Here is a 26,586-nt window from a genome sequence, read left to right on the forward strand (position 1 = left end):
GATGTTTTGAAGAATAGGAATATTGAGCTTTTACAAAATGGAAAAGGTTTGCAGTAACAGTTTTCCTTTTACGTAGTGAAGGTACTAAAATAGTATATTTTGGTTTTCTATCCACAAGACCATGTAATGGATTTTGGAAAATTAAGGCTAACCATACACTAGTAGCAATTTCTTCAAAATGTTGTGTTTTTTGAAAATCTCCATTCAGATTTCTAATTATTAGTGGGGTCAAATTACCGTTTACTGTCGACCACAGTGGCAAGAACATTTGCATGGGCAGGATGGAAAAAAATTCCTTGAATTAACACTTTTTTCTAACAGTGAATGTGGTTTTCCTTCATGGAAATCAATTAACTCCAAAATCAAATGTTAACAAACATTTTTGAAGTAAATTGGATAGTCATTCATCATGTCATTGATTGTACTGATGATGATCTTTTGTACTAATGTTTAAAAATCTCCTAGTATATGGCCATGTTAAATCGAACCTTTAGTAATCTTTTATTTGTATTCCTACTTTGCACTATAATAAACATTTATATATAGTGTGTGTGTGTGGGTGTGTGTGTGTTAGTGCAAAGTAGGAATACAAATAAAAGATTACTAAAGGTTCGATTTAACATGGCCATATACTAGGAGATTTTTAACGTGTGTGTATATAATGTGTGTGTATAATATATGTATATACAGTTGCAAGAAAAAGTATGTGAACCCCTTGGGATTACGTGGAGTTTTGCATGAATTGGGCATAAAATGTGCTCTGAACATCATCTAAGTCACAACAATAGAACACAGTCTGCTGAACATAATACTACACAAACAGATGTTGCCATGGTTTAATTGCACATAACATGTAAACATTCACAGTGCAGGGAGGAAAAATATGTGAACCTTTTGGACTTAATAACTGGTTGACCCTCCTTTGGCAGCAATAACCTCAACCAAACGTTTCCTGTAGTTGCAGATCAGACCTGCACAGCGATCTGGAGTAATTTTGGACCACTCCTCTTCACAAAAGCAATAGCAATATTCTTGGGATGTCTGGTGTTAATCCCTCTCTTAAGGCCATGCCACAGCATTTCAATCGGGTTGAGGTCAGGACTCTGACTGGGCCACTCCAGAAGGCGTATTCTGTGCTGTTGCAGCCATTGTTTTCCTGCAAAATGTGTTGATAAACTCTGGAATTCATTTTCCCATCAATGACAACAATCCGTCCAGGCCCTGAGGCAGCAAAGCAGCCCCAAACCATGATGCTCCCTCCGCCATGTTTTACAGTGGGGATGAGGTTTTGATGTTGGTGTGCTGTGCCTTTTTTTTTTTTTTTTTTTTTTCTCCACACAGTGTTGTGTGTTCTTCCCAAACAACTCAATCTTGGTTTCATCTGTCCACAGTATATTTTGCCAGTAGTGCTGTGGAACATCCAGGTGCTCTTTTGCAAACTTCAAACCTGCTGCAATCCTTCTTTTTGGACAGCAATGGCTTCCTCCGTGGTGTCCTCCCATGTACTCCATTCTTGTTTAATGTTTTTCCTTATAGATGTGTCAACAAAAATGTTAGCATGTGCCAGAGATTTCTGTATGTCTTTAGCTGACACTCTGGGATTCTTCTTTACCTCATGCAGCACTCTGCGCTGTGCTCTTGCAGTCATTTTTACAGGACGACCACGTCTAGGGAGAGTAGCAACAGTGCTAAACTTTCTCCATTTGTAGACAGTCTGTTTTACCGTGGACACATGAACATCAAGGCTTTTGGAGATACTTTTGTAACCCTTTCCAGCTTCATGCAAGTCAACAATTCTTGATCGTAGATCTTCTGAGAGCTCTTTTCTGCGAGGCATGGTTCACATCAGACAGTGCTTCTTGAAACCAGTAAACCCAAAACAGGTGTGTGTTTTTTAAGGGCAGGACAGCTGTCAGCAACACATCCAATATCATCACACTGATTGGAGTCAAGGTTTGGTCACTCCTGGCTCCAATTAGCTCTGGGAGAAGTCATTAAGCTAGGGCCTCACATACGTTTTCCTCCCTGCACTGTGAATGTTTACATGTATGTGCAATTAAACCATGGCAACATCTGTTTGTGTAGTATTATGTTCAGCAGACTGTGTTCTATTGTTGTGACTTAGATGACGACGTTCAGAGCACATTTTTTTTTTTTGCCCAATTCATGCAAAACTCCACATAATCCCAAGGGGTTCACATACTTTTTCCTGCAACTGTATATGTGTGTGTGTGTGTGTGTGTGTGTGTGTGTGTGTGTATATATATATATATATATATATATATATTTAAAATTTAATAGCTATCATGTTGATAACCTTTCCTTAATACTTTCAGTCACAGATGCAGAGTAAGGGGGTAAGGCCCTCAGTTTGTCTTAATTTGCTTACTTTTGCAGGTCAGTGACTCGGAAAGAAGCTAGGTCAGCATCAGGACAGCCAAAATACATTTTTAGAAGGAAGTCAGCAATGACTAACACCAAATTTATCTCATAACAGGGTTACTTTAACATTGTAAGCTGTGTCCAGTTAGTAAGTTAGTACGTTATTGTTGGTGTCCCTATACAATAAATATAGGAGTCTAAAATTTAAATATACTTGGAATGGTTTGATTGTTGCTGCTTACTTTATGCTTGGTATGCATATTTCAGATTGTTCCTTAACTTGCTTAAACATGAAATATGACCCATCAAAATATTGTCATAATATTAAAAAAATAGATGACACTTTTAAACTTGTACCTGTTTCCCAGTTAACCTGGCAGCTGGAAGATGATGAAATCTGTAGAAAACGCAGAGGGGTGTTTCCAATTCTAATGTCACCTCGAAAAAAGAGGCTTCTAAATCCAACTATAAGTGGTGGCTACAAAGATACACAAATGGATCAAAGGATTCCTTTAGCATCTATAGGAACAGCTGAAAGGCTGTCTCATACAAAAAAAAAGTGTGGACATTTAGCTAACAAAAGCAGTGACCGCATGATTGATGAATATGACACTGAGGAAGAACTCCAAGCTGCTCTTAAAAGAGAGGCTGTAACAAGAGGGACTGTTAAGTATGCTGAAGATTGTAATATAGAGGTAGTGGATGATTCTTCTGAGACCAGTTACACGATGCACTGGTCAAAACCGAAAGCTACACCAAAGCTGAATTACACCTGTTATAATCTAGATGACCGTGAATATGAATCTGATAATACTGATGAAATAATCACAGTTGCAAGAACACTCCAGAAAAAATATAATTTTAAAACAAAAACTGAAACTGTAAGAACTAATAAGTTCAATCAGTTAAAAAAACAAGAGCGTAAAGAAGGGTCCACATTTTCACAAGGAACCAAAGATGAATGCAAATCCCCAGATACGGAGATGAGTAAACCAGAATCAGACAGTGAAACCAGTGCCTCTGAAGATGACAGCAGTAGTTTTTATTCAGATGAAGAATATAAAGCTATGATGCAGAACCCTCTAAAATTGGATTTGACAATGGGGGATTTGGAAACCCTAGCAAAAGAAGCTAATGAGTTTGAGAATGATGATGAAACTGTGAATTATAATGAATATGACTCTGATATAAATGCGAAACAGGGTTATGGAGTTGCTAAAAATCTACTGGCTTCAGGATCTGAAATACCTGCTCTAGAGAAGAAACAAAATGCTTATCTGGCATCAACAGCCATTAAGAAAAAACTGAAAACTGAAAACATACAAAGAGTGTTGCAATCAGGCAGGCAAAGTAACAATGATGAATCGGGCAACAGTGATTCTGAGTTTCATAAGCACTCTGAGTCCATAAATATAATTTGCCATAGAGAGAATGTAAAAATTGAAGCACTGAAACCAAAATCACGTACAGCATTGCAGTGTCTAGTGAATAACCATGAACTGAAAAAAAAAGCTAAAGGAGAAACCGACACAAGCGAAGGGCATCTAGGATTTGAAAATGTAAAGACAAAGAGAGGCATAGAACCAGAAGATATAGTAGGTTCCATTTTAGTAGGTGAGAGTAGCTGTGGTCAGCAACCAAAGTGTAAAAAGGATACTCCAGTGAAACCTCCAGCATTTAAAGGCCTGAGTTCAGTGTCTGCTTCAACTGCCCCTGTAAAGTCGCGGTTTGGTTTGTCTACAATCTCCAGTGTTGAGAATGCAGCTGTTACAAAGATCAGCAATGACATAAAGCTAAGTAATTATGGTAGTAAACAAACAAAGAGAGAGAGACAAGAACCACCCAGAGATCTCAAACTAGTGTTTCTTGAAGCCAAGTCAAAAATTAGAAGTAGCAGTAGTGATATTAGTGAAGATTGCAGTAGTGACTTAAGCTGTACCTCATCAGTCGCTAAAACTGGCATCTTGCAGATTAGTACAGCAATGGAAGAGACTACCCCAGAAGTCAAACAGCAACGAGACAATCAGAAGCGCTTGGTAGCAGTGATGGAGCGTAGAAAAGAGCTTGAACTGCAGAAACAAATCATTCAAGGTGCTCTGCTGCAACTGGTAAGCAATCTCCTTTCTTTTAATTTGTTTACTTTTAAACATTTTTCAAATTTACAGTATTGTGCCACACTCTGATACAAAAATAGGAAAGAGGGTCAAGTATCAGATGTATACCACATAAAGAAAATAGCTTCTATAACCATGAACTGTCTCAGACAGTAGGTTGATTATAATCGGTGTTTCTTGGAGAAAATTCAAAAACCTTAGAGATATGGAAGAATAATATCTAAGGCTTTGGTATGTACGACAACACTCAGTAAAAAGTAGAGAACAGTGTTACAAAATATTAAGACATAGGTCTTCTCTCTGCTTGGTGAATTAGACTTGGGAGGGTCCAGCACCCACATGTGTGTCAGTCACACATCCCATGGTAGGGAGCAGAACCTGTGTGACAAAGTGAACAGAAAAAGAGGAAAGACTCAGAATGGAATGGGAAAGGGTATAAAGAATGTACAAGATATCAGACTGTCCGCCCTCCAGACCACAAGACACCTATTAAGGAAAGAAACAGTGTATGGAATTGGGATCTTGCCAAAGCAGGTTTTCTTTAATATGCCAAGGCTCTCCAGCCCTATTATTATGATTCTCCAAAGTATTGTTTAGTTGTGTCATAAGTGCTTCCATGAGTTCACTACTAGACATCCCGCTGCCATCAGGATGTGCCATGCTAGCTTTTCAGCAGTTTAGGAAAGGACCAAATCGAAAGAACTCTGTAGGAGACAGTTGACCAATTGCCAGTATGGTTCAGTAAGGTGGCATTGCCAGTAAGTGTGTAGTAGGGAGCCTTTTTCTTTGAAACTTCTCCAGCAGTGGTTATTTGTCAGGTGAATAGCGTGTAAGAGCTCTGTCGGTTACCAAAGGCAGATTTTGCAAGAGTTTTCTTTTATACAGTGTACAAACTGAACTTTTTGCAGCCTGAGACCATATGACCTGCCATGCTTAGAGGTGAGTAACTCTCCCAGAGCCCTTTCCCATTTGCGCATGTAGACGTTTCCCTTGGGTTTTCATAGGAGCATTCAGAATTTTATAGATATCCAATATGTGTTTTCCGATGGTCTTAGGCGACCCCTGGGAAATGGTCGTTCGACCCCCAAAGGGGTCGCGACCCCCAGGTTGAGAACCGCTGACCTACGGGAAGAATAAAAACGCTAAACTTTAAGCGCTAATTATCCAAGGCTGAGAGTTGCTCTCCAAGACTTAGACTGGGAGGGAATATTGGCATCAATGAACACAACACAAAGACTGTATGTGGACACTGCAAAAATTATTCCCATGGTCTACAAGTTTAAAAGGCTAAAAATCAAACCTATGTGGCTTATGGCCAAAGTTAAAAAAGCTATAGATAATAAGATTTTATTAGATATAAAAATGAAGGAACACTATCATAGTTTAAACATTACAAAGAATATAACAGATTATGCAAAAAGGAAATAAATTGAAAATGAACAGATTGCAAAAGATGGTGGGACCAACCCCCAAAAATTCTTCAAATATATTAATAGTAAAAAGGTCAGGTCCGAGCATGTAGGCCCTTTACAAAATAATCTAGAATGGGTGACTGGGGACAAAGAAAAGGAAAATGTATTAAATACCTTATTCAGCTCTGTGTATACAAAGGAGCATGGGGGAACTCTTGTCCATAATAGGCATGGTATTGACACAGCTCCAGATGATCCACATTGGCTCACAATTGATATGATCCAAAAATATTTAGACAGAATAAAGGTGAATAAAGCACCTGGACCAGATGGCATACACCCATGGGTCCTTTAAAGAATTGAGCTCTGTCATTTCAAAGCCATTGTTTCTAATTTTTAGGGACTCTTTAATGACTGGCATAGTACCACTGGATTGGCGTAAGGCCAGGGTGGTGCCACAATTTAAAAAGGGGTCAAAATCTTTACCAAGTAATTATAGACCTGTTAGTTTAACTTCTACAGTTAGGAAGATACTGGAGAGTTTAAGAAAAGACCACATAGATGAGTTCTTGCTGGAAAAAAATATTTTAAGCAACAGACAGCATGGATTCATGAATGACAGATGTTGTCAAACAAATTGATTTCTTTTTATAAGGAGGTGAGCAAAACCTTGGACAGAGGGGTGGACATGGGGTATATAGGCATACCTCAGTTTACGAACACCTCGGTTAACGTAATTTCCAGTTTACGAATGAAAGTCCATTGAAAATAATGCCTCTGTTTACAAATTTTTTTTTTTTTTTTGCAATACGAACGGATTAATTGATTTTCTATCCACTTACAATTTTAATTTTTTTTTTTTTTTTTTCTAAATGTCCCTGTATAGTACTATGCCTTTAAAGTTCACTTTATAAAGAGTTTTGAACAGATGAGACTTTTTTTTTTTTTTTTTTCTGACCGGAACTGATTAATTGGTTTTCAATGCATTCCTGTGGAAAACTGCGTTTTTTGGTTTATGATTTTTTTGCAATACGAATAGCCCCACGGAACGCATAAAATTTGTAAACTGAGGTATGCCTGTACTTGGATTTTGCAAAAGCATTTGACACAGTTCCCCCACACACAGCTAATGTGTAAGTTAGTCTACAGGCTTGGAAATGGATAGAAAACCGGCTAAAAGATCGTATTCGGAGAGTAGTGGTTAATGATTCATACTCGAAATGGTCTAGGGTTGTCGGCAATTAACCCCAAGGTTCAGTGTTGGGACCCTTTCTTTTTAATATATTTATAAACAATATAGGGTCTGGGATTAAAAATACCATTTCAGTTTTTGCAGATGACACAAAGCTGTGCAGTGGAATAACGTCCTTACAGGATGTCTCCAACTTACAAGTCGACCTCAATGCACTGTTTAATTGGGCAACTATGTGGCAAATGAGGTTTAATGTTGAGAAATGTAAAGTTATACACTTGGGGGCTAAGAATATGCATGCACCATACATACTAGGGGGAGTACAACTGGGGGAATCAATGGTGGAAAAGGATCAGGGAGTTATGGTAGATCAAAAGCTGCTTAATGGCATGCAATGCCAAGCTGCAGTTTCTAAAGCGAGCAAAATCCTTTTTTTGTTTTTTTTCGTTTTTTTTTATTTTTTTTTTTATTAGAGGTATAAACTCCAGAAAGATCATTTTACCCCTGTACAAATCATTAGTAAGACCTCATCTGGAATATGCAGTTCAGTTTTGGGCACAAATTCATAAAAAGAACATTAGGGAACTGGAGAAAATACAGGGCAACCAAACTAATATGAGGCAGCTTTGAGGAAAGATTAGAGGAACTGAATTTATTCTCTCTTGATAAGAGGAACTTAAGGGGGGGGTTATGATCAACCTGTATAAATACATCAGTGGTTCATATAGTGAACTCTGTGTAGTTATTTGCCCTGAGGTCATCAGAGGACAAGGATGCATTCTTTACATCTGGAGGAAAAGAAATGTAATCTCCAAACACGGAAAGGTTTCTTCAGCGAGAGCTGTGAAAATGTGGTATAGACTCCCTCGAGCTGGTTCTGGCCAGCTCAGTGGATTGCTTTAAAAAGGCCTGGATTCTTTCTTGGATATACAAAATATAACTGGATACTAACATTTATGGGTAAAGGTGATCCAGGGAATATCAAATGGCCTCTCAGGGGATCAGAAAGGAATTTTTCCCCTGCAGGAGCAAATTTCATCATGCTTTGCTGGGTTTGTTGGCCTTCCTCTGGATCAACTGTGGGTGTACGATTACAACTTTTTTTTTTTTTTATATATGGTTGAACTGGATGGACTTTTGTCTTTTTTTCAGCAAGACTAACTATGTTACTATGTAGATGGAGATAGTTCCCACCCAGTGGGGGACTAACTTCCAGTGACACTAACAGTGATCAGTGCTAATAAAAAGCACTGACACTGTACTAATGACACTGGGCAGGAAGGGTTAACATCGGGGGTGATCAAAGGGTTAACTGTGTGCTGTGTTTTACTAGGGAGACATGCTGTTTTGTGTCTGTGCTGTGCAGAGATACAAAACAGCATCTCCGTGCTGTTTACACACAGGCCTCTCCCCTGTCAGCTTTCCCTAATGATCGCCAAGTGTCGCCCATGACCCACTGAGTGACTTCCCTAGCCGCCAATAGCGGCGCGCCCCCTACCCGGAAATGCAAATTATGTGTATAGATACCTGATTTTGCGCAGCCCTGCTGCCCTATATCAATACTTCTGCTATATGGCGACAGGCAAGTGGTTAAATTATAACTAAAGACCAAACTTTTTTTCTTTAGTTTTGGATAGAGAAGAGAGGGATTGGAACACCAGTGAGTTTTAATTGCTGTCTATGTTCCAATTAGGAAGATTCGCCCTCTTTGTCCTGTTTATCATTAGCAGTGAAAGTAAAAAAATCCCAAATGTTGGCTTGTCCCCAGAAAAGTAAGAGTGGAAATCTAGCAGTGGACACACCAGTTCTGATGACCTGGGGGTCCCCAAGGGATTCCCTTAATTTGCAGGGATTTCCTCTCATTTCCTGTTCGCTTTTGAACAGGAAGTGAAGGTAAATCTCCATAATGGGGTACAGATGGCAGAGATTAAACCAACGGGTTATAACCCTCCCGTACACTATCCAAAATGAAAAAAAAAGTTTTGCCTATACTATAACTTTTTTGTTTAATTATAGATGTTTGTCCCAAGCATGTTTAAAACCACTTACTGTTGACTCAATCGCCACCTCTGCTGGAAGTCTATTCCAAGCATCAACTACACTTTCAGTAAAATAATACTTTACGTTAGGTTCGTTTTGAACTTTTCTCCAGTTATTTTGAGGTCATGTAATGCTGTATGGCGTTTGTCAACCAGCTGAATGCAGTTTTGTAGTTGCCAATACAGTTCTCGGACATCCTTTTAATTGCTTTTCAGGCTATTTTCTCTGGCCCCACAAACAGATCTTTGAACAGCTTGTCATTGATGACATATCTGTTCTGTGGGCAATCAAAAATACCTTCTTTAACCAGTTCTGTTCTGCCCTATAGCAGAAATACTGCTTCAGGGCAGCACGTGTGCGCAAAATCACGTGTGTGTATTCACGGCCTCGGCTGTCAACTGGGTCCCGGCCAGTGATTACTCGCCGGCACCCAGTGATCGCAGAGTATTTCCAACAAGTGAGAGACCTGTATGTAAACAATACAGATTTCTCTCCTGTCAGCTCCTGCAAACTTCTTTTTATGGCTCTGCATAGCAGAGCCATAAAAAGCAGTGTTTACAGTGAAGCACACACAGCCTCCATAGTGAAACCGTGTACAGTTAACCCTTTGAACACCCCAGATGTTAACCCCTTCATTCCCAGTGCCATTAGTACAGTGTCAGTGCTTTTTATTAGCATTGGTCACTGTGTTGGTGTCACTGCCAATGGCAGTGACAGCAAGTCGGGTCCCTACCAATGTCAGAATGCCTGCTGCCGTCCCACTATATAAGTCGCTGATCACCGCCATTACTAGTAAAAAAGAAGAAAAATCATATATATATATATATATATATATATATATATATATATATATATATATATAGCCATTTGTAAATGCTATAACTTTAACGTAAATCAATTAATTTACACATATTGGGATTTTTTTTTTAGCAAACGCATGTAGCAGAATACATTTTGGCCTAAATTTATGACAATTTGATTTTTTTTTTTTTTTTTTTAATTTTTACTGGACATGTTTTAATAACAAAAAGTTAAAAAAAATTGTTTTTCCTCAAAATTGTCGGTCTTTTTTTATATATAGCGCAAAAAATAAACGCACAGGTGATCAAATACCACCGAAAGAAATCTCTATTTGTGGGGAAAAAAAGGATGTAAATTTCGCTGGGTGCAGCGTTGCATGACCACGCAGTTGTCAGTTAAAGTAACACAGCACTGTATTGCAAAAAATGTCCTGGTCAGGAATGGGGATAAATCCTCTGGAGGGCAAGTGGTTAATCTTGGCATAATTTATTCCTAAACATCTGTCTAAAACAGGGGTCCTCAAACTTTAAACAGGGGGCCAGTTCACGGACCTTCACACTGGTGGGGGGCCGGACTATAGTTTGAAAAAAATGAACAAATTCCTATGCACACCGCACATATTTGTAGTGCAAAAAAAAACAGGAAAAAACAATACAATATTTTAAAATGCATTATACCCTGTAACGCACTGGATGACACAATGCACTGTACACTGTAACGCACTGGACACCACAATACACTATAATGCACTGGACACCTCAATGCACTATACACAGATGCACTGGACACCTCAATGCACTATACACAGATGCACTGGACACCTCAATGCACTATACACAGATGCACTGGACACCTCAATGCACTGTACTCTCCTCTGCTTTTGCTCCTCTGGCTGCAGCAGGTGAAATCCAGGGCTTCCAGGCAGCCTAGCTATTTACCAGCCAACACCGTTTTTTTGTTTTTTTTTTCTTGTTTTTTTGGTGGGTCGGATAAATGTCTCTGGCGGGCTATAGTTTGAGGACCCCTGGTCTACAATAACGCAAGCCTTTTTGTCTTCCTTGTTTATCGCTTTCTCCTTGTACATTGCAGTATCTTTGTCTGTTTTGTCTAAGCTCCCATTTTTCTGGTGGCTTTGGTGCTGGAAAACTTTCATTATGTGCCATTGGTCTCATGGCTGAAGGTAGTTGGGGTACTCCTCTTTTTAGCAGAGAAACCGGTGAGATAGAAAAATCGGTGTAATATGGTGAGACAAATTCAACATCTGCTCCCAAGTATAACTAAATATGATGGGGGAGCTTTGCAGTCCTCTTTAGATAGGGAAAAATCTGTTTTTTAAACCAAAAGTACAAAAAAGGTCACACCAGCCTAGTGCTTTATTTCAAGCACCATTTATTAAGAATTACAGGTGTACCTTGGTTTACGAATTTAATGCGTTCTGCGGGACTTTTCGTATTGCGAAAAATTCGTAAACTGAAATGCAGTTTACCATAGGAATGCATTGAAAACCAATTAATCCATTCCGGAGGTCAGAAAAAATGTCAGTCTTATCTGTTAAACTCTTTTGCTATAGTGCACTTTAAAGGAATAAATACTGTACAGGGACCTGATTAAAAAAAAATGTGTAAATGCATTGAAAACCAATTAATCCGAGGACAGAAAAATGTCTAATCTGTTCAAAACTCTTTATAAAGTGCACTTTAAAGGCATAGTACTGTACAGATACAGGATTAAAAAAAAATTGTAAAATGCATTGAAAACCAATTAATCCGTTTTTGTATTGCAAAAAAAAGAATTTGTAAACAGATGCATTATTTTAAATGGATTTTCATTTGTATACCGAAAATTACATTAACCGAGGCGTTCGTAAACCAAGGTACACCAATATATGAAAATACTCACAAAAGCTGGAAGTACATGACCATAAGTCCAGTCATAGTGCCTCTTTGGCGCTTAAGAGTATACTAGCAGAACGTATCGCGACACTTCCGACATTAGCAAGGCATTTTTGCTGCAATTGATCTATAGCAAGTCTATAACTGGCGTATTTGTTATGTAAATTACATGTACATAGGCAATGCTGTACCTTGGAAAAAAAATCAGTGAGGAACAGAAGTATTTGAACACCCTGCAATTTTGCAAGTTCTCCCACTTAAAAATCATGGAGGGGTCTGAAATTCACATTGTAGGTGCATTCCCACTCTGAGAGACAGAATTTAAAAATCCTACAATGTGATTTCCTGAACTTTTTTTTAAGAATTAATTTGTCTTGCACTGCTGAACATAAGTATTTGAACACCTAAGAAACAGCATGAATTCTGGCTCTCAAAGACATGTTACTGTGCCATTAAAGTCCACCTCTATTCCACTCATAAATCTAACTTAGTAGCATCTGTCTGAGCTCTTTAAAGACACCTGACCACCCCACAGTCAGACACCAACTACTACCATGGGCAAGACCAAAGCGCTGTCAAAAGACACCAGAGACCAGATTGTGGACCTCCACGGCTGGAAAGGGCTATGGTGCAATTGCTAAGCAGCTTGGTGCAAATAGATCAATTGTTGGAGCAATTGTTAGAAAATGGAAGAGGCTAAAGACGACTGTCAGTCTCCCTCGGACTTGGGCTCCATGTAAGATCTCACCTCGTGGGGTATCACTGATAAGAAAGGTGAGGAGTCAGCCCAGAACTACAAGGGGGAGGAGCTGGTCAATGACATGAAGAGAGCTGGGACCACAGTTTCAAAGGTCACTGCCGGTAGAACACTACGCCGTCATGGTTTCAAATCATGCATTGCACGGAAGGTTCCCCTGCTCAAGTCCTCACATGTCCAGGCCTGCCTGAATTTGCCAATGACCATCTGGATGATCCAGAGGAGGCATGGGAGAAAGTCCTGTGGTCAGATGAGACGAAAGTAGAACTTTTTGGTCTAAACTTCACTCGTTGTGTTTAGAGGAAAAAGTAGGATGAGTTGATCCCAAGAACACCATCCCTACTGTGAAGCATGGGGGTGGTAACATCATGCTTTGGGGGTGCTTTTCTGCGAAGGGGACAGGACGACTGCACTGTATTAAGGAGAGGATGAATGGGGCCATTTATTGTGAGATTTTGAGCAACAACTTCCTTCCCTCAGTCAGAGCATTGAAGATGGGTCGTGGCTGGGTCTTCCAACATGACAACGACCCAAAGCACAAAGCCAGGAAAACCAACCATAACCTCCGTAAGAAGCATATCAAGGTTCTGGAGAGGCCTAGCCAGTCTCCAGACCTAAATCCAATAGAACATCTTTGGAGGGAGCTGAAACTCCGTGTTGCTCAGCAACAGCCCTGAAATCTGACAGATCTAGAGGAGATCTGTGTGGAGGAGTGGGCCAAAATCCCTGTTGAAGTGTGTGCAAACGTGGTCAAGAACTACAGGAAACGTTTGACCTCTATAATTTCAAACAAAGGCTTCTGTTCCAAATATTAACACTGATTTTCTCAGGTGTTCAAATACTTATGTTCAGCAGTGCAAGACAAATAAATTCTTTAAAAATCACACAATGTGAGACCAGAATTAAAAAAAAAAACATTCAGGAAATCAGAGTGGGAATGCACCTACAATGTGAATTTCAGACCCCCTCCATGATTTCAAAGTGGGAGAACGTGCAAAATCGCAGGGTGTTCAAATACTTCTGTTCCTCACTGTAAACAGTGATCAACGAAATGAGAGAATTTGTGCATGCAAGCTGCTGCTACAGCCTTTCACAACATCCATTCTAACATGCTTAGGCATGCCCAGACTGCACTAGTTCCACAAATGTTTTGCAGTATGCCTGGCGTGCATGCTTGGACATGCTTAACTGCTTGCTGTCCAGCCACTGTGGAAAAACGAGCACAAGGTGGCACTGCTGGGCAAAATCACATTTTAAAATGTGCTATTGCAAAACAAGTAGGGGGCGCGCCCGCCCTACCCGTCCTGATCGTGGCCGCGGGTGTCATCACCGGGTCCCGGCGATTGCCGGCAAACAGTGACACGGAGCACAGCTGCATTGTTTACAATGCAGCTCTGCTCCCTGTCAGTTTCAGCACACTGTTCCTGAGAGTGGAGTTTAGCTCTCGGGATCAGTGTGTTCCTGTGAAGTACACCCCCCCCCCCACTAGTAAAACACTCCCCCTCACACAGTTAACCCTTTTGATTGAATAAAAATGTTAACCCCCTTCCTCCCCAGTGCCATTAGTACAGTGTCGGTGTTTTTTTTTTTTTTGTTTTTTTTGCACTGATCACTGTATTGGTGTCACTGGGGATGTCATTGACCCCAAGTCAGTTCCCCCCCAGTGTCAAAATGTCCGCCGCAGTCCCGCCATAAGTCGCTGTCCACTGTCATAAATCGCTGATCCTCGCCATTATTAGTACAAAATAAATCCCTGTATCTTTCCCACCATTTGTAGATGCTATAACTTCCACGTAAACCAATTAATTTACACATATTGGGATTTTTTTAGCAAAGACATGTCACAGAATACATTTTGGCCGAAATTTGATTTTAAATTTTTTTTTACTGGACATGTTTATAGCAAAAAGTCCAAAATATTGTTTTTCTCAAATTGTCAGCCTTTTTTTTTTTTTTTTATAGCGCAAAAAATAAAAACGCACAGGCAATCAAATAACACCGAAAGACAGCTCAATTCGTGGGGAAAAAAAGGACGTACATTTAATTTGTGTGCAGTGTTGCATGACCGCGCAAGTGTCAGTTAAAATAACGCTGCACCGTAACACAAATCGCTTCTGTAACAGCTTCCTGACCGCCCTATAGCATAAATACTGCTACAGGGTGGTATGGGTGCACAAAATTATATATATATATATATATATATATATATATATATATATATTATTTTGCGCTCCAGTGGTTTTCACGCCCCTCCCAGATAGCGTCAGATTGCCCGTCAGTACTCCAGTCATTTAACCCCTTGATTGCCAGGAAGACGTTCTTGCACAATAAACCTCCATTGCTACTATAGCAGTGGTTCTCAACCTTCCTAATGCCGCGACCCCTTAATACAGTTCCTCATGTTGTGGTGACCCCCAACCATAAAATTATTTTCGTTGCTACTTCATAACTGTAATTTTGCAGTGGGAGGAGTAGTGCCACGTCATTGGTGTCAGTGGGAGGAATAGTGTCCCATCACTGATGTCAGTGGGAGGAATAGTGCCCCGTCATTGGTGTCAGTGGGAGGAATAGTGCCCCGTCATTGGTGTCAGTGGGGGGAGGAATAGCGGCCCCATCGTTGGTGTCAGTGGGGGGAGGAATAGCGGCCCCATCGTTGGTGTCAGTGGGGGGAGGAATAGCGGCCCCATCGTTGGTGTCAGTGGGGGGAGGAATAGCGGCCCCATCGTTGGTGTCAGTGGGGGGAGGAATAGCGGCCCCATCGTTGGTGTCAGTGGGGGGAGGAATAGCGGCCCCATCGTTGGTGTCAGTGGGGGGAGGAATAGCGGCCCCATCGTTGGTGTCAGTGGGGGGAGGAATAGCGGCCCCATCGTTGGTGTCAGTGGGGGGAGGAATAGCGGCCCCATCGTTGGTATTAGTGACACCAATGATGGGGCACTATTCCTCCCGACACCAATGATACTTACCTTGCTGACCCCTGCTCCAGCCTGGGCTCGCTCGCTCCCTCCCTCCCTCTCCCATGGTACAGACACTTACCTGTCAGCTGTCTTCCTCCTCCGGCCGCTCTCCTCCTCTTCACTCGCTCGATCTTCGCGGTGCCGCTCGGCTCCTCCTCTCCAAGCTCCACCTCCTCGCCGGTGATTGGCCGCCTGTGTGCCTCTCCTGAGCTACAGTTCCGGCGGCCAATCACCTGCGAGGATTGATCCCGAGGGTGTGTCCAGATGACAGGGGCGGCATGTCATCCCGCCCACACCTGGAGACGGATAGAGCAGCGGTGTCTCGGTTCCTAAGACCATCGGAAATATGTGTTTTCTGATGGTCTTAGGCGACCCCTGTGAAAGACGTTCGACCCCCAAAGGGGTCGTTCGACCTCCAGGTTGAGAACCGCTGTACTATAGTGTCTGAACGGATCAATATCTTTGATCAGATCAGCACTATACCAGCGTTCACATTAGTATAGCGTCTCCAAAAATGCAGCGTTAGTAGGATCAGCCCTTGCATTTAGCCCCTACGCTTACCCCCCCCCCCTTTTCCCCCAGCAAGTGCAGTGTCAGTAGGTCACTGTCACTTGATACATTGCACACAAAACCTCAGTGTTCACAGAATCAGGCCTGATCTCTGTTAGAACTTGCCGGTAAATTTGATGACTCTCATATGCAGCAGAGTGCCAGTACTAGTGCCGCGCTACCTTTTGGTGAACTGGCGAGCACCAGCGGTCTACTACATCTTGGTCTATCACATACCTCTTAGATTGTTAGCTCCCAAGATCAGTGCCTTCCTAACCCTCTTGTATTGAACAGTATTGTTGCTGTATTGTCTCCTGTTATACTGTAAAGCGCTGAGCAAACTGTTGGCGCTATATAAATCCTGAATAATAATACCAGCACTGCAGTATGACTTGGTGACATGGTGAGTCCCATAAGTTCAGTACAAGCCAGTGCGGTGGCGAGCACAAGTATTGTCCCGCAGCCACCAAGAATTTGCACACAGGCCCATAGAGCTCCTAGTATCCTTCTGCATGTGCTTGCAAATCCCGATTGACAGCCCACAAAATTCTGCAGCACCCATACTTCCCCCATTCACTGCCCAACCCGGAATTCAGGTGGAAATAGCAAATTTAACTTCTCCCCTTGATTTTTGGAGCTGTTTTTCACAGAATATCTGTATGCGTTTGGTTGTGGATCAAAGCATTTTATATGCACAACAATTTATCACCACCAACCCAAATTCAAACCTTGCCAGACCAGTCGCATGGAAACTAATTACGGTTTCTGAATTTACATTTTTTTTTGGGCCTTACCCTTAACATGTGCATTACTAAAAGAAATAAATTGCAGTTGTATTGGTCCCCAGACCCGATTCATCATATGCCATGTTCTCTGTTGCCATGGCCAGGCATAGATATGAGAGTATAATGTTTTATGCATTTAAACGACAATACACTGTCATCCTCGGGGTGACCCTGAATTTGGCTTCACAAAATTCAGCCCCTCGCAAATCACCTTAACTTAAAATTTGCGGATGTCTATACTCCCTAGCAAAACATCTGCGTTGATGAGTCCCTCATTAATTTTTCTGGCCGCCTTGCATTCAAACCATTTCTCCCCAGCAAGCGTGCCAGATATAGGGTCAAGATGTAGAAGACCTGTGAGAGGACAACAGGCTATACTTATAAGTTTTGGATTTACGAGGGAATAGAGTCACGAGGACCCCTCCGGATGCCCAGACTACATGGGGAGTAGTGACAAGATAGTTTGGGACTTGGTGTCCCCCTTTTTCCATATGGGGTACCACTTGTACGTGGACAATTTTTATTCAAGCGTGCCACTATTTAGACATTTGTACAATCTTGGAACTGGCGCATGTGGCAAAGTGTGACCTAATGTGTGCCCACCATTAGAAGTGGGTGGATGCAGGGCGGTATATTCGAATGGTGGGCATACCACACACTTTTTTTTTTTTTTTCTCTCAAAGATTTCTTCTTTTTTTCATTTAGTCCACAGGCTGCATACAAAAAAAAACATAGCATATACACTCAACAAGGACCAGTGACGTACTGGTAGATCACTGGACTTTGGTTATACCAGGATGATAGCTGCAGGCATCATCCTGGCATCGTTTTTTTTCAGCCGGCGATCGGCTTTCATGTAAAAGCATTCCTAGTGGCTATTTAGCTGCAGGATTGCTTTTACAAGCAGCAGGATATGATGCTCCCCCCGCTGCCTTCCACGGCCTTCCGGTGCCATCGGGGGAACCTGAGAATGCAGCCGGTGTTTCTGCCAGCTGACCATAGAGCTGATGGAGACCAGAGTGGTGCCAATCATCTCTATAGCCTAAGAATTCGGAAGCTACGAGCATTTCATCACTTCAGTTTCGCAGGATATAAATAGCGCAGTTTTTAAATTGGAAAAGCATCTGATCACACCGATTTTGTGTTTTTGTTTTTTTTTTCCCCCCATTTTCCAAAAACTTGTGGCAACAAATGAGATCTGAAAAATACTTACCATGCTTCTCAAATTCCTTGGTGTCTATTTTCCAAAAAGGGGTCATTGGGGGGGGGGTTTAGGTGCTATCCTGGCATTTCAGGGCCTCCGAAACTGTGATAGGTAGTCTGGAAGTGTAATGAGGAAGTAAAGCCCTTTAAAAGCCTGAAGGTGCTTATTGGATTTTGGGGTCCTGTACTTGGCTAGACTGCCAAAACGACTCACATGCGGTACCCCCATACTCGGGAGAAGTAGCAGAATGTGTTTTGGGGAGTAATTCCACAAGGGCAGCACAGTGGCTAAATGGTTAGCACTTCCGCCTGGCAGCACCAGGCTCGTTGGTTCGAATCCCAGCCATAGCACCACCTGTCTGGAGTTTCCATGTTCTCCCTGTGCCTGCCTGGGTTTCCTCCGGGTACTCCGGTTTCCTCCCACACTCCAAAGATATGCTGGTAGGTTCATTGGCTCCTGTCTAAATTGGTCCTAGTATGTGTATGTATGAATCTGAGTTGGGGACCTTAGATTGTACACCCCTTGAGGGTTAGGGACTGATGTGAATGTACAATATATATGTAAAGCGCTATGTAAATTGACAGCGCTATATAAGTACCCGAAATAAATATACCCATGGCATGTGTGAGCAGTAAATCATTTAAGTGACAATTTTGTGTTTAAAAAAAAAAAGTCATTCCAAAAACTTGTGGTAAAAAAAATAAATTCTTCTATTGATACAACGTGGCTCTCAGCAAAACCGGATATCGTATGTACTCTCCAGCGCCTCGGGAAATGCACAGCCAAAAGGGAAACAGTGACAACCAAAGGAAATGCTTCAGGGGTGCAGCCCTCCTCAGACGGGGAGATCAGCCACTAACTAGATGGAGAATAAACACCCATGCTCCTTTGTATACATAGAGCTGAAGAAGGTATTAAATAAATTTGCCGCCTTTGTCCCCAGTTACCCACTCTATTTTGTAAAGAGCCTACATGCTCGGACCGAACCTTTTTACTATTAATATATTTGAAGAATTTTTTGGGGTTGGTCCTGCTATCTTTTGCAATTTGTCCGTTTTCAATTTTTGCGGCCTTTATTTCCTTTTTGCATTTTCTGTTATATTCTTTGTAACATTTAAATGATGATAGCGTTCATTCATTTTTATACTTAATAAAAGCTCTTTTCTTATCTATAGCCTTTTTAACTTTGGCCGTAAAGCCACAGGTTTGATTTTTAGCCTTTTAAACTTGTTGCCCATGGGAATATATTTAGCAGTGTGTTCACATAGTCTTTTTGAAGAACTCCCATTTCTGTGTTGTGTCCATCAATTCCAATATTCCCTCCCAGTCTAAGGCTTGGAGAGCAGCTCTCAGCCTTGGAAAATTAGCTCTCTTGAAATTGAGCGTTTTTTATTGTTCCCGTATGTGCTTACCGTTTAAAGCTAACAATAAATGAAATCATGTTATGGTCACTGCTGGACATTCGTAATAAGCTCTGCATGGTTTGAGATTACCAGGTCCAGCAGAGCATCGTTCCTTGTAGGGAACATGAAATATAACTTGGATTACAGAATCTGCAGTTTTACTCAAATTAGTTGATGCAAAAATACAAATCATAGAGGTCATACAAAATACTAGATGGAATAGTTTTTGTTGTGGGGTGTAAGGACAGCACCAAGTCTTCTAGGCATAAAATGAACAAGTTGGTGACATATTGCAACATCTATCTTTTTCCATTATTCAAGTGCAACCTCTTTTAGAGCCTGGATGCTGGATGGAGAGTGATGCTCAACTTGTCATTTCAGAATTCCCCATAGGCGTTCAATTGGTTTCAGGTCAGGAGACATACTTGGCCACTGAATCAGTTTTACCCTGTTCTTCAGAAATGCAACAGTGACCTTAGATTATTATTATACAGGATTTATATAGCGCCAACAGTTTGCTCTGCGCTTTACAATATAACAGGAGACAATACAGTTCAATACAAGAGGGTTAGGAGGGCCCTGCTCCTTGGAGCTTACAATCTTAGATGTGTGTTTTGGATTAATGTCATGTTGGAAAAGTGCACGACAACCAAGGGCGCGGAGTGATGTTAGCGTCTTCTTTCAATATAGAGCCGTATATCTGTGAATTCATGATACCATCAATGAAATGCAGTTCCCCAACACCAGCAGCACTCATGCAGTCCCCACAGAAGGACACTGTCCCCATCATGTTTTACTGTAGGCACCATGCATTTTTCTTTGTACTCCTCATGGCTTTAAGACTGTATGGCATCACAAAGATAAGTTCCAAAAACATTTATCTGGGTCTCATCACTCCAGAGTACAGAGTCCCGATAGTTGTCGTCTTTTTCAGCATGGGCCCTGGCAAATTCTAGGCAGGCTTTTTTGTGCATGGGCTTTAGCAGAGGCTTCCTTTGTGGAAGCCACTCATGTGGCCATGGGGCTATGCAGCAGCGTGATCTGTTAACTGATCGTCTGATGGCAGGTCACTACACCTGCCTGTTGCCAGTATCATGAGAGCTCTGTGACCAATCACAGCAGATCACATGACAATTGTATACAATGGATGGCTTCCTTTCATGCCATCCATTGTATACAATTTTGTGTTAACTGTGATTGGTCAAAGCAGACAATGGTACAGACAGGGCCCATCTATATCATGTGATGAGCTTTGCCCAATCACAGCTAATTACAACAAAAGACTGAATGAATCCGTTTCATTCAGTATCAGTGGTTGCTAATATCAGTGAAATACATTGGTATTAGAAATCATAATGTGAAAAAAAAATCCTGATCACTTGCCCAGAGTAGCACAATGTTCCTATGGTAACACAACGTGTAAAAAAAATTATAAAAATTAATAATTTTTATATTTTTCTACATACGGTCACCACTCAGTGTCCCTGATCACCACCACTCCAGTTATATAATAACACTGCACTAGACTGGTGACAATATGTAAAAAAAACTTTTTTTATTTATTTTCTAAAAAATGTAACAAAAGACAGCTTCTAAAAATTCACCATGCCTCTTACTAAATACCTTGAACTGTCTATTTTCCAAAAAATGGGTAATTTCAAAGGTAATTGCACTATCCTGGCATTTTCGGGCCTCAAGAAATTAGATTGGCCGTCAGTAAATCAAGACTGATCGATTGTCATATATGTATGTATATGTTTATATTAGTATTTTCTGGCGTATAAGACTACTTTTACGCGGGGTATAAAATGTGAACCTTGAGTTTTTTGTTTGGGTCAAGTTGGCTGGATGTGTGGTAATACTGTAAATACAGTATACCGTGCTGAGCCAAGCTGTTCAAAACAAATGTCCCTATGACAAATTAATCTGTCAGCCCACTGGATGTGCAGTATATACAGTATACTGCACTGAGCCAAGCGGTTTCAAAATGTACCAGTACGTCCCTACTGTAATCAGCCCGCTGGATGCGTGTATGTACGGTAGCTGCGGCTACATACAGTATACACTGGGCCAATCACGACGAGTGATGTATTCTACTAATGAATACAAAGCCTGCTCTGATTGGCTGAGTCAGAGGTGGGCTGATGTCACAACCTCAGCCAATCCGAGCAGGCTTTGTTTTCATTAGTAGAATACATTGCTTGCCGTGATTGGCCCAGCGTATACTGTATGTAGCCTCAGCTACTGTACATACATCTAGCGGTCTGATTACCGTAGGGACGTACTGGTACGTTTTGAAACCGCTTGGCTCAGTATACTATATATACCACAGTGGTATATACTCAGTATACTGTACATACCACACATCCAGCGGGCTGACAGATTAATCTGTCTGTCATAGGGACATTTGTTTTGAGCCAGCTTGGCTCAGCGCGGTATACAGTATTTACATTACTGCACATCCAGCGGACTGTATATATACTGTATGTAGCCGAAGCTACCGTATTACCGCACATTCAGCGGTAACAATCTGATTTGGAATTTGATCCATATGATGACTGTCTTACAAATGTATCATAAGATATCATTCATGAACTTATGTCAGAGGATGAACATGAGGATTTTGAAGGATTTTAGGTACCGGTAAGTCATATCCATTTCAAATAAAAAATCTGATGTTTTTAAATGGTGTTGCCTCGGAAGGGGGGTAGTCTAATATGGCAAGTATAGCCCAAAACCTATATTTTAACTGGAAAATTAGGGGGTCGTCTTATACACTCAGTCGCCTTATACGCCGGAAAATGCGGTATATACACCATGGTGTGTGGACTCTATAACTTTCCTACAGACTTAATAATATACACTAATTTGGGGTATTTTCACCAAAGAAATGTAGCAGAATACATTTTGACGTAAATTTATGAAAGATTTATTTATATACCACCATGCCAGTTATGATGACGCTGTACTGCACTGGTGACAGTATGTAAAAAAAAAAAAAAAAATTGTGAAAATAATTTTAATGTTTTCATTAACCGAAAAATTCTGACAAAATACAATTTAAAAAAACTTGTATTTTTTTTTTTTCAAAATTTTTGGTCTTTTTTATTTTTTTGTTAATTTAGCAAAAAATAAAACCCCCAGTGGTGATTAAATACCACCAAAAGAAAGCACTAGTTGTGTGAAGAAAATGATAAAATTTTAGTTTGGGTACAATGTTGTATAACCGCGCAATTGTCATTCAAAGTGTGAGAGCGCTGAAACCTGAAAAGTGGCCTGGGCAGGAAGGGGGTAAAAGTGCCCTGTATGGAAGTGGTTAAAATGTTGTTTGATCTGAATCATTTAACCGTTTCAATACCGTGCAATTTTACACCTTCCTGCCCAGGCCAGTTTTCAGGTTTCAGCGCTCTCACACTTTGAATGACAATTGCGCAGTCATACAACATTGTACCCAAACTAAAATTTGATCATTTTCTTCACACAACTAGAGCTTTCTTTTGGTGGTATTTAATCACCGCTGGGGTTTTTATTTTTTGCTAAATTAACAAAAGACCAAAAATTTTGGAAAAAAAACACTTTTCTTTGTTTCTGTTATAAAAGTTTACAAATAAATAATTGTTCTTCATAAATTTAGGCCGAGATGTATTCTGCTACATGTCTTTGGTGAAAATAACCCAAATTAGGATGTATTTTTTAGTTTGTAGGAAAGTTATAGAGTTCACAAACTATGGTATAGATCTGAATATTGATCAATCCTGAAGTACTGACAGCCAATCTAATATCTTGAGGTCCAAGAATGTCAGAACAGTACAGATATCCCCCAAATGACCCCTTTTTGCAGAGTAGACAGTCCGACGTACTTCATAAGAGGCATGGCGAGTTTTTTGAAGTTGTATTTTTTTGTCATAATTTTTCGGAAAATGAAAAAATTGAAAAAATTATTTTCACTATATTTTTTTTACATACTGTCACCAGTGCAGTACAGCGTCATCATATAACTGGCATGGCGGTGAACAGCGACACTGACTGGTGACAGTATGAAAAAATTTTTTTTTTTATTTTATTATATTTAATTTTTTATTTTTTTTTATTTTTTTTAAGATTTTTTTTCATATTTTACTATGACCAAAATAGTACAATGTTACCATAGTAACACTGTACTACTTTGGGGAAGTGATCAGTATTTTTTATTTTTTTTTACACAATTTGCTTATAGCAAAGAATTACTTTGCTATAAGCAAGCATTTATCTGAATGAAATCGATTCATTCAGCTTTTTTTTTTTTTTTTTTTTTTTTGTGCTTAGCTGTGAAGCCATCCATTGTATACAACTGTCATGTGACATGCTGTGATTGGTCACAGCAGGTCACATGGTACCGGCAACGGGAGCCGGTACTCGGATCTGTCATCAGCCGTGTCTGAGGTGCACGGGCGGTGACAGATTGCACTGCTGCGTCGCTCTGCAACCGCGCAAATGGCGTGCACCCGGAAAGCTGCAGCGCTTTTCAAGCCGCAAAACGGCCACTGGCCGGGAGGCTAATGGTTAAATGTGACCAGTAAAAAAAAAAAAAAAAATCGGGAAAGGAGCAAATACTACTTCATCACTGTATGTAAAATCTTTATCCCAAAAAAAGAAAACACATGACTGCTTCAAATGGGTTGCCTGTTTTGGCTTCAATTTGTTAGTGTATCTAAATCTCATAGTACATCTAACATTCCCCTCTCCCTCAGACTGCAAGGAGGAGCATCAGAGACACCTTTGAACAGCAGCACTGTCAGAGTGTAAGACACTCTTATACAGCACTTATCTTACTGGCGAGATCACCAGGTGAAAACAAAGGGAAAAAAAAAACTTTAAAAAAATTCAGCCACCACATCTACTATTACATTTTTGGGTTGGTTTTATTACCACTTTAACCACTTGCCTACCAGGCACTTATACCCCCTTATTTACCAGGCCAATTTTCAGCTTTCAGCGCTGCCGCACTTTGACAATTGCGCAGTCATGCAACATTGTACCCATATGAAATTTTGATCATTTTTTTCTCACAAATAGAGCTTTCTTTTGGTGGTATTTAATCGCCACTGGGCGCTTTACTTTTTGCGCTATAAATAAAAAAAGTGCAAAGAATTGGAAAAAAAAAAGTTCTTTGTTTCTATTATAAAATTTTTCAAACAGGTATTTTTTCTCCTTCACTGATGGGCACTGATAGGCGGCACTGATGGGCACTGATAGGCAGTACTAATGAGGTGGCACGGATAGGCGGCACTAATATGTGGCACTGATAGGTGACACTGATGATGGGTACTGATAGATGGCACTGACTGGCATCACTGCTGGGCAATGACTGGCGGCACTGACTGGCACAACCCCGTGGCACTGACTGGCGGCACTGGTGGGTGGGCACAGGTGGGTGGCACTTCTGGGCACAGGTGTGTGACACTGCAGAGTGGCACAGGTGGGTGCACTGCTGGGCACAGGTGGGTGATCTGCTGGCACAGGTGGGCGGAGCTAGTGGGCGCACTGCTGGGCACAGGTGGGCGGAACTTGCGGGTGGCACTGCTGGGCACCGATCATCAGTGCCCTGATGATCGGTGCCGATCCCCGCTCTATCAACTGCCGGTTCTCAGCAGTACTTTCCTCACGATCTGACAGCGTGAGGAAAGTGCAGCCGAGAACCGGCACTTGCATTTCCCTCTGATCAGGGTGTCATTGGACACCGCTGATCACGTGGTAAAAGGCCGCTGTGATTGGCCTTTTACCACATCATGTGATAAGCTGTGTCCGTAGGACACAGCGATCACGGAGATCGCCCGGTGCGCGCCCCCTGGGGCGCGCAGGAGAGCGCGTTCTGGGAGGACGTCATATGACGTCCACTCAGAACTGGCCGGCCGCAGTGCAGCCGTCATTTGGCTATCTGCGGTCGGCAGGTAGTTAAGCTATGATCCTTCTGGAAAAATGTGTCATTTATTGTAAAACCCTCCATGCTCATTAAATGTTGTGTTGTAACCACCATGTAATATAAAATAAGTGTCTAGTTCAACCATTATGGATATTACAACTATTAACTTTTTTTTTATAACTTGTTGCTATGTTGTCTTATCATTCAGGACTCCAAGTGCTCAAAAAAAAGACAGCATTTTGTGTTTAATTCTGATTCAGCAAGTGAAAAAGAAGAGGAAGCGAGTACCAGTGAGAGAAAAAGCATGTTTTCTGACAATGTAAGGTCTTTCTAGCAGCATTTTTTTTTTTATAATTCATGATATAGTTGTATCATACATTCTTTATCTTTTAACATTTTCTTCATATAGAAAGCAAAACAAGGCACATCTAAGCTATTCAATAGCAGTGAAGAAGATTCTGATAATGACCACAAAGAAGATAATGAAAGATTTGAAGTCAAAGCTCAATATGAAGGGAGGTCTGGTATGAAGGTCAGCATGTATTTGTGTAACTTTGTAAATGTTGAAGAGTGCATGATAAAGTGCTGTGTACCTACGAGCCTATATTTGCATATATAGCTGAAAAGCTATGCGAATGGCAATGAAAACGAAAAAAAAAAAAAGTGGCATGGCAACTATGTTGCATTTTTTTCACTTTTCTCATGCCGGTGAGCAATCTGCTAAGCCAAATTCACATTAATCATCTGTCCACAATATCCAACTGTTATTTCCTTAAGTAAAAATAATGTAACTGAGAATTTGCATTTGCTCAGTGCAGTGTGTATAATAACTGAGCAACAGAAGAATACTGTTAAAGGTGTGAGCAGGTTGCCCGTCTGAAAACTTAGAAATCTGGCGAAGCAAATTGCAACACCAAGCCCAGTTCAGATATGTTTGTTTTCTGATGCGATTTCAGAGTATGAGTTCGCATGACAAGTAAAATAGAATGTGTTGCTATTGAGAGCATTCACATAGATGTGGTGAAATTCTGCTGCGATTTCGAGAAGGGGTCCTGTGCGACTTTGATCCAGTTTTGCTTTTTTGCTCATTTGGCTTGTGTAGAGGGGGAGACAGACAGAGAGAGAGCTTTGGAAATTACAGGCTGAATTGTACTGCTGATGTGTGAACCAGGGAAGAGTGGAACAGACAACCTTGAAGG

The 26,586-nt window shown here is 41.0% G+C and overlaps 1 protein-coding gene across 1 annotated transcript in view; it reads left to right on the plus strand.

Annotated features, from left to right (window-relative positions):
• Positions 1–26,586, plus strand: part of NOL8 (nucleolar protein 8) — a gene marked incomplete at its 5' end in the record, with an annotated part of 343,427 nt that overhangs the window by 61,271 nt on the left and 255,570 nt on the right. The window contains 3 exons of the mRNA XM_089684276.1: positions 2,673–4,490; positions 25,596–25,706; positions 25,797–25,919. Coding sequence (XP_089540402.1) covers positions 2,673–4,490; positions 25,596–25,706; positions 25,797–25,919 — 2,052 coding nt within the window. The remainder of the gene's footprint in view (positions 1–2,672; positions 4,491–25,595; positions 25,707–25,796; positions 25,920–26,586) is intronic.

This window comes from Staurois parvus, unplaced genomic scaffold (genome assembly GCF_062004578.1).
Source record: "Staurois parvus isolate SC_StPar_1 unplaced genomic scaffold, SC_StPar_1.0 ptg000341l, whole genome shotgun sequence".
Taxonomy (NCBI): Eukaryota; Metazoa; Chordata; class Amphibia; order Anura; family Ranidae; genus Staurois; species Staurois parvus.